The 9,347-nt window shown below is 36.0% G+C and overlaps 2 protein-coding genes across 2 annotated transcripts; one reads left to right on the top strand and one right to left on the bottom strand.

Annotated features, from left to right (window-relative positions):
- The first annotated feature begins 1,771 nt into the window (after positions 1-1,771).
- On the top strand, positions 1,772-5,111 carry LOC105173295 (melanoma-associated antigen G1-like protein). The gene is made up of 6 exons (XM_011094988.3): positions 1,772-1,886; positions 1,992-2,250; positions 3,013-3,165; positions 3,440-3,545; positions 3,633-3,747; positions 4,685-5,111. Exons 1-6 carry the CDS (start codon positions 1,839-1,841, stop codon positions 4,721-4,723), a joined length of 720 nt encoding a protein of 239 aa, XP_011093290.2. The 5' UTR covers positions 1,772-1,838; the 3' UTR covers positions 4,724-5,111.
- Positions 5,112-5,336: 225 nt separating this feature from the next.
- On the bottom strand, positions 5,337-8,235 carry LOC105173294 (uncharacterized). Its single transcript, XM_020697672.2, is given in 6 exon segments — positions 5,337-5,983; positions 6,353-6,467; positions 6,554-6,659; positions 6,932-7,084; positions 7,814-8,072; positions 8,173-8,235. Coding segments are annotated over 6 exon segments (720 nt in total). The 5' UTR covers positions 8,221-8,235; the 3' UTR covers positions 5,337-5,944.
- Positions 8,236-9,347: the final 1,112 nt, after the last annotated feature.

The following is a 9,347-nucleotide window of genomic DNA, read 5'->3' as shown; positions in this document are numbered from 1 at the left end:
AATAATATAGGGAACTGTCCGGGTGATAAGATAAATACTGGATGAGATGCAGGCAGATCAGGCAACTTATTTTTAATATTGTACATATATTTATACCGTGAATTAAATGCGTATTAATTTACATCTTTTTATTTATTACAGTTTATCTGGCAGCCGTATGACATGGACTCGGATGTTATTATGGCTTACGCCGCTGATTTGAACCCTCAGTTATGGAGGTCATCATGTCCATTGATATTCTACGCAATAGTTGAAATGCATCGTCCCGAACAGGTTTTTCGCCAATTCGGAATAAGGCAAAATATTCCAGAAGCGACGGATACCCGAGATATGAGCCTCCATCAGATCTCCCGTAAAAATCACATGGGCACACATTAGTACCTGCAACACATACAATATATCACTAGATGGCAAAGACGATATGATACGGTTGTATAAAGGCCACCCATTTCTAATAGAAGAGAAACAGAACGAGGTTATTGGTAATGGTATTACAACATAACAAGAAATTTCGTGTCGTCATTTACTGATAGACATGTGAAAAGTGGTTGTCAACCTGGAGAAGCACCTATGTTGCAAGTTGTGGTACGTTGGTATATAATATTACATACTTTATTTTAAATTTTTTTTTTACAATACAAGGCTCATTATTTTTCTACAATTTTCAGGCAAATGAGGTGAATGCCCTTGAAACTTTATGTCGATCTAGACCACTATATATTGAAGGATATAGTCAATTGGTGGATAAATTTGAACATGGGTTACATATTATCAAGAAAGTCATAACCCAACAGCCACAACAAATTGCTTCTCCATCCGATGATGCTCCCACAACATCCCATAGGCAAAGAAGAAGTTCTAGTCAAATATCTACTGGTTCAGTTGAACGTCATAATATTAGAGTGGATATAGCTGGTCATTCTACAATATATACACCTCAAGATTATTACGTGCTTCAACTGCCTCAAAATTATTACATGCCTCAACCGCCTCAAGATTATTGATTTCAATTGACTCCATATATGTCAAACCAAACACAAGAATATTCTTCACAAATACATCTTGACCTTGGTCTTGGTATTAATCAATCATATCCACAAGGATACAATATTTCACCAATTCCATTTTCATCATTTGGTGCATATCGTGACAATGTGGAATTTAGTTCTGCAACAACATCTAGTCGGTTCGGTGGTAATGAAAATGAGGCGCAAAATGAGCCAGTGCAAAATGTGGGCGAGGAAATAAGAAGACCTTGACGCCAACACAACAGGCTCAATTGTGGAACCGATGGACATTTTCTATATTTAAAATTGTATAATTCATTGTATTTTTTTCAATTGTACAAAAAAATATACACTATTATATTTGTCTACTTAATTGAAATTTTTAAAATTAATACAATTTTAATATTATAATTTTTTGAATTTTAATATATTATTAAAAAATTAATTTTATATTATTAAGTTATAACAAATATTAATTAAATAAAATTAAAAAAAATAAAAAAAGAACCAAGTCGTGTTTCGCAAACAAAACTTGGCCATTTTAAAAAAAAATTAATTTTTTAATCAAATTTTAAATCACGACTCGACATATTAATATTAACATATCTTAAAAAATTATATTAATATATTTTTTTTTAATAATAAAAAAATAAATAACTCATCGAACCCGTGGGGAAAAGAATAAATTAATAAAAGCTTGAAATGGCGGGATGTTTTGTTAGCTTTCCCGCCAAAGCTTCTCGCACGTATGAGACGCACGTGTCTGCCGATCATATTCACCCAATTCAATTTTCACAAAATTAGGGTTCCTTATTCCTCCCTTTCTAAAGAATGTCCGAGACGCCAGAAATCTTCTCTCAATTCGACATTTCTGAGCAAGTGAGTATGTGCTATTTCCCCAAATTAGCGCGTGTCTATGTGTGAAAATTCGATTTCAGAGTGTTTTTGTGTGAATGTATCTGTGTCTAAGTGTTTGTGGGACAGGAAAAGGAGAAACTGGTTGGGGAAGTGATCCGCTACATCCTGTTCAAGACTGAGCAAAATTCAGGGTGTCCGATAAGAAGGGAAGAATTGACTCAGTTGATTACTGGTAAAGGGTACAAGCAGAGAAATTTGCCCGCTTATGTAATCAATGAGGCCAAGTCAAAGCTCTCATCGATTTTTGGGTATGAACTGAGAGAACTTCAGCGGTCTCGGCCTTCTGTTTCAGTTAATCCAGGGCGTGCCTCGCGATCACAGCAATGTGAGTTATTTCATATGATTAAAGAATGTTTATGCAGACAAGTATGTTTGTGGGACGGTGAGAATGAAATGGGATGTCGTCTGATGCTTTTGTTTATTTATGTACTTCTTAAATGTGCGAGCGGGGCCTTCAATTTTGTAGGGATTAAAAATATCAACTTTGGGCTTATGAAAATTAACCAAATTTTATGTTGTAAGTTTCATCGTGCAGAACTTGAGAGATTCCTGTTTGGACTGTTGGTAAAGTTTCAGACCACGCTGTTTTATATAGGATTGACATTGTTTATATTTGGAGGTCAGAGGTGACCAAGAAAACTCATGAAATTTGGGGTATGGGGAAGTCTTCGTAGCATCAGGAATTATCTTCTTTTTAGTCCTTATTTGGGGAAAAAGGAAGTAGTTTTAGTTTTCAGTAGACTGAAAAACTATTAAGCCCGTTTTCTGTAGTGTTGCTTTTACATATGTTCTACTTTGATTTAATTGATTTTAAATACTCAGATTATTATATTGTCTTTGGTTCCAAAATTAGCTTCTTGTCGTACTGGAATTGTCAAATGCGCCAAGACTTTTTATGAATGAAATTCAAGGCATCTGGGCATGCCTAAAGTCACATCTTTTTTCTTTCATTGGGTCATTTGCTGCTAAAAGTAGCTAATCATTAGTGATTACTGCTTCCATGACTCTGATAAGAGTATCGTAATCAACTTCTAGTTCTTTATAGACCTATATATAGTCCAGATACTTATTAATTTCATTGGTACAGCCGTGGCTGATGCAAAATCATATATACTCATCAGTCAGCTACCAGCTGATATCTACAGAAAATTTGTGGAGGATACAAGTTCATCACACATGACGGGTTTTACTTTTGTTGTTATCGGCATTATCCATCTTGGTGGAGGCAAAGTTACAGAAGGTACTGTTGTTCACTACATCAGTTTTATATAGTAATGATGCTTAATTATCATAGGAACTCAGGACTGTATACATGTAAGAGAATTTATTCATTAATCTGTTGGCTTATATTAACTTTAAGGAAAATGATGTTCATCAAATTCAGTTTGATTTTAGCTTCTCAAGTTTATCCATTAAGCGTACTTTTATTTGTATTGTATTCTTTTTCCAAGTCCATTTGTCCTAAAGTGTTGGCTTGACACATAAATCTCTTATCTTGTCTCCAAATCTTGAAGAAAGTCTTTGGCATCACCTAAGGCGGTTGGGATTGCATGAAAATGAGGAAAACCATCCGGATTTTGCAAACACAAAACTGGCATTAGAAGCACTTGTCCAGAAAAGGTGATTATTAGAATATTCTTAGGGACTTCAGTGAATGAAGTTATTAAAAATAATTGTTTTGTCTTAACTTGGCTTTGTGTAATGCAGATATCTACAGAAAGAAAAAGTCAATGGCCCTGAAGGAAGCACTGTATATTATGAGCTTGCTGAGAGGGCTCTAGATGGAACAATCAATGACAGAATCAAAGAATACGTATCTCAGGTACAGATTACTACGTTTTTTTACTCTACTGGGTATCCGTTGGATCTTTTTTTCATATGGCACTCAATTTTTATTTAAGACAGTGCATAACTTGATGTACTCTGTCAAATCAAAGATGCAAGTGTCAGTTGAAAGATGAAGTTTGGTGACATAGTCCTAAACAAGAAAATATATTTAGGGATAATTACACTTCCCTAAGTTTGGTGTAATTACACATAGACTCCCTATAGTTTGGGAAATTACATCTAACACCCCTAAGGTTTGCTTTCGTCTAACAAATAAATCCCTCCATTAGTCAAAATTCACTGAATTTATTGATATTAATAAAAACTCAGAAAAAATGATTGATTTATTAGTAACTTATAACATGCCAAATAAAATTTTTTATGACCAAATTACCCTCATACGTGTTCACGCGTTAATACATGTGAGGAGATAGATCTTCACAATTACGAGGGTAATTTAGTCTGAAAAAAATTTGACTTGCAATAAGTCAATTTTAAGTCAATCAAGGATAAATATCAATTTTCATTCAAATTTTTTGTTATGTCAACAAATTCAGTGACTTTTGACTAACAGGGAAACTTATTTGTTAAACAGAAGCAAACCTCAGGGATGCTAGATGTAATTTTTCAAACCATAGGGGGTTTACATGTAATTACACCAAACTTCAGGGAACGGAGTGTAATTATCTCATATATTTAAGTACTAAATCCAAAATGCATAATTTGAGCCAATTCATAGGCAGTGGCCAAAGTTTGAGCCTTCTATGACACATTTTTGGTTCATTGTCAATCCCCTCTGGCATTGTTTCATCTAAACTCCATCATTTGAACACCCTAGGCTAAATGAATTACTGTCTTACTTCAATAGCTGCTCAGTTAAGTTGTATTGACTGTCAACTTTAATGTTCTAAATAATCCTGTTATCTTTGCAGATTGTGCAAAAAGATGTCACCTCACTGGAGGCTGATTAAATTTCTTATTTCGGGTGGATTGTTTTTGTACAAGTTTATCTACCCAGAGAGATCTTTCCCTATATTCTCAAACCGGTCGACTATTGCTCTGTCCATTTTTTTGTGGGTGATGGCATATGGTGGAAGTGATGTGATGTGAGGAATGTCAAACAGTTGGAGAAACTCTCTGTAGTTAATGAAGGATTTGTTTTGTTGTTTATCTCCTCGCAGAAGTCACTGATTATCTACCTGGAGATTGCTTGTTCGGACATTCTGTACTCATGTATAAGGCACTGCTCGAGAGTTTGAAACCTTCCTTCTTGTATCTGTACAGGCATCAACGCAAGTCACACACACAGTAATCGTTTGCGGAGGAAGGACGTCTTACAGATGTTGAGAAAACCTTTAAGCTCAATGGTGCAAGTTCCTTAAGCTTTTTGTAAGTGATACACGCCATGCATCATTTGCTCTTGCAACCTCATTTTTAATAGCCAGAATCCCCTGAGAGGACGCCATCCTCAGGAAAAAAACAGACGAAATCCAAGAAATATCACTCCATTCTTCTATTCCTTGTCGACATTCTAATGTTATCCATAATGATGCCGCAATATCATGAAAAAGGAATGACAAGAAATAACGATGAATTAGGTTCATCATATGCATAAATTTATATTTCTCAACCACAGAAATCATATAAGAGAATATTTGAATTATACAGAACTTCCCAGTTCTGCCGATATGTAAAAGATCAATACATTCCACCTCGCAGCATTTGAGCCTGAACTAGAGCTACCGACGAAACGACAACAGACATCTACACATTTTAGTTGAAACATCCTAAAGGAAAATTCCTCATCAATTTTGGCACTATCATTCATGTGATATTTTTGTTCCATCAGCAGAGTCGATGATAGGGAATGTCTTCCTGCTAAAGACAGAACAAGTAATTTAACCTCGTGAAAAAATTACAGTTCTATCAAGCATAAACAAGTTTCAACTCCAAACGGCTACATCATATAAACAATTTAACTGAAAATCTCCTGAGGTGATTAATAACAAAACAAATCCTTCATTAGCTACACAGTTTCTGAAACTGGCTAACATTCGTCACATTGTACTATATGCCATCACCCACAAAAAAAATGGCCAGAGCAATTGTGGATTGGTTTGAGAATATAGACAAAAGATCTCTTCTTTAGGTAGGTGAACTTGTACAAAAACAATCCCACCAAAAGAAGAAATTTAATCAGCATCAAGTGAGGTGACATCTTTTTGCACAATCTGCAACGAAAAGAGCATTATTAGAACACTAATGTTGACAGTCAATACAAATTAATTGGATAACTATTGAAGTAAGAGGGTAACGCATTTAGTATTAATTTTCTGTGTAGGGTGCCAAAATCGTGGAGTTTAGATGCAACAATGCCAGAGGATATTGGAAATTAACAATATTCACCAACTAGCAACTCTACTTGGTGAATATTTTCTCTTTTTGAACAATGATACAAAACTGCATCTTCCAACTGACACTTGTATCTTTGAAATTATAAGGGAGATCCAGTTTTGCACTGTCTTAACTAAACACTGAATGCCAGATGAAAAAAGGATCCAACAGACACCCAATAGAATAAGAAACTTAGTAATCTATACCTGGGATACATATTGTTTGATTCTGTCATTAATCGTTCCATCTAGAGCCCTCTCAGCAAGCTCACAATATAGAGAACTTCCTTCAGGGCTGCTGAGTTTTTCTTTCTGAAGATATCTGCATTACACAAAGCCAAGATAAGACAAAACAATTATTTTAATAATTAAATTAAATGAAGTCCCTGGAAACATACTAATAATCACCTTTTCTGGACAAGTGCTTCTAATGCCAGTTTCATGTTTGCAAAATCCGGATGGTTTTCCTCATTTTCATGCAATCCCAACCGCCTTAGATGATACCAAAGACTTTCTTCAAGATTTGGAGACAAGATAAGAGATTTATGTGTCAAGCCAAAAATTTAGTACAAATTGACTTGGAAAAAGAATACAATACAAAAATAAAAGCACGCTTAAAGGATAAACTTGAGAAGCTAGAATCAATCTGAATTTGATGAACACCATTCTCCTTAAAGTTAATATAAGCCAACAGATTAATAAATAAATTCTCTAACGTACAATTCTCAGGTCCTATAATGATTAAGCATCACTGCTATATAAAACTGATTCAATGAACAATGACACCTTCTGTAACCTTGCCTCCACCAAGACGAATAATGCCGATAACAACAAAAGTAAAACCCGACATGTATGATGAACTTTTATCCTCCACAAATTTTCCGTAGATATCAGCTGGTAGTTGACTAATGAGTATATATGATTTTGCATTAGCCACGGCTGTATCAATGGAATTAATAAGTATCAAGGACCATATGTAGGTCTATTAAGAAGTAGAAGTTGATTTTGATGCTCTTAATAAGAGAGCAGTAGTCCCTCATGATTTTAGCAGCAAATGACCCACAGAAAGAAAAAAGATGTGACGCTAGGCATGTCCACATTAGCCTTCAATTTCATTCATAGAAAGTCTTGGCCCACTTGACAATTCCACTACATCAAGAAGCTAAATTTTTAAACCAGAGACAATAACAATAATCTAACTATTTAAAATCAATAAAAACAATATACATCAGATGTAAAAGCAACATTAAAGAAAATAGGCTTAATATGCTTCCAAGAAGAAAAACCTACTTTTCCCCAAATAAGGACTAAGAAAAAGATATGCTACTCAGACTTTTTCCCACACCCCAAATTTCATTATTTTTCTTGGTCACCTCTAACCTCCAAATATAAAAAATGTAAATCTTTTATCAAAAAAAAAAAAAAAAAAGGTCAGAAACTTCACCAACACGCAAAAGAGGAAGCTCTCATATTTTATAACATGAAACTTATAACATAAAATTTGGTTAAATTTATAAGCCCAAAGTTGATATTTTTAATCCCTACAAAATTGAAGACCTCGCTCGCAAATAAACAAATTAAAGCATCATACGACATCCCATTGCATTCTCACTATCCAACAAAATACTTGTCTGCATAAACATTCTTTAATCAAATAAAAAAACTCACATTGCTGTGATTGCGAGGCACACCCTGGATTAACTGAAACAGAAGCCCGAGACCGCTGAAGTTCTTTCATTTCATAGCAAAAAATCGATCAGAGCTTGGACTTGGCCTCATTGATTGCAAAAGCGGGCAAATTTCTCTGTTTGTACCCTTTACCAGTAATCAACTGAGTCAATTCTTCCCTTCTTACTGGACACCCTGAATTTTGCTCAGTCTTCTACAGGATATAGCGGATCATTTCCCCAACCAGTTTCTTCTTTTCCTGTGCCACAAACATATTAGCACAGATACATTCACACAGACATTGAAATTGAATTTTCACACACAGAAAAAAACTAATTGGAGAAAAAACACATACTCACATGGTTTGAGATGTCGAATCGAGAGAAGATTTCTAGCGTCTCAGACATTCTGTATAATGCGGCGAATAAGGAGCCCTAATTTCTGATAATTGAATAAGTGAATATCATACGTAGACTAGTGGCATCTCATACGTTTGAGAAGCATTATCAGGAAAGGCATGTTTCCTTTTGCGTTCCCTCCAAATGCGGTAAACACATGATTCAAGTAGAGCGCGATTAGCCATGTTAACGATGTGCTTTCCCCTCCATTTCTAAGTGGCCCATTGGATATCCATCTGCCACTCCCTGTTAGGCCATAGGAAACGAACCACATGACAGACGGCAGTTAGGCAACGTCGGCTATATTGGCAGTGAAAAAATAAGTGTGAATGAGTCTCTATATAGTCCTTGTTACATAGGACACATCCTCCCAAGTGTGATAACCATTGCTTGTTAGTTGTGGGTAGCCGCTCTAGGATGGCGAGCCAGAGTATAAACATGTGTCGTGGTATTTTGAGAGAGCCCGAAAGTAGTGAAGACCAGCCTATTTTCAGACCCGGCGGATCAAGCAGACTATAAAGGGCTTGGGTCGTGGGAACCCCCCCCCCCCGTAAATCTCCAACAAATACTATCATTCCCTCATGGATCATTGGTAATGTATGCACAATCTCCAAACATTCCATGTCTGTGATAAGTGGCCAGTGCCACTGTCCCTCGCGTATGACAACATGTAACAGGATATGTTCCTGCAAGCCCGTAGCACTCGGCTCCCATGGGAATCTCTTCATAAGCGGGCCAAGTGGGTGCCATGGATCTCTCCACAAATAGAAGTCTCGCCCATCTCCAATGCGATATTCAACCTCTGATTGCAGCCAAGTCCGGAGCCTTATGAGCTTCCTCTATCCCCATGAGCCTCTATGTTCAGAAATCGTCCAAATAGAGGAATCGCGTAATCATCCGTAGTAGAGCCAATTCACCCAAATCGAAGTTCTGTCACAACGAATGACATCATATAATTTTTTGCACATGAGTGCCTTGTTCAATGTGCCAATATCCTTCAATCCTTGTCCTCCCTCGCTCAAAGGTTTGCATACCTCCTTCCAGGCAACTTTAGCATAGTCAGAATCTCCTGTACATTTCTATAGGAACTTTTGCAGCCGTTTCTCAATATTGTTAATGATTTTCTTAGGTAGGAT

The sequence above is a fragment of the Sesamum indicum genome, linkage group LG11 (assembly GCF_026168435.1).
Source record: "Sesamum indicum cultivar Baizhima isolate 11 linkage group LG11, ASM2616843v1, whole genome shotgun sequence".
In the NCBI taxonomy this organism is placed as follows: domain Eukaryota; kingdom Viridiplantae; phylum Streptophyta; class Magnoliopsida; order Lamiales; family Pedaliaceae; genus Sesamum; species Sesamum indicum.
Note: the sequence above shows the minus strand (reverse complement) of the source record. Positions and strands in the feature narration are given on the sequence as shown.

Coding starts and splice junctions, on each gene's coding strand:
- LOC105173295 (XM_011094988.3), top strand. CDS start 1,839: ATGTCCGAGACGCCAGAAATCTTCTCTCAATTCGACATTTCTGAGCAA. Junction 1,887..1,991: donor AATTCGACATTTCTGAGCAA/GTGAGTATGTGC, acceptor TTTGTGGGACAG/GAAAAGGAGAAACTGGTTGG. Junction 3,546..3,632: donor GAAGCACTTGTCCAGAAAAG/GTGATTATTAGA, acceptor TGTGTAATGCAG/ATATCTACAGAAAGAAAAAG.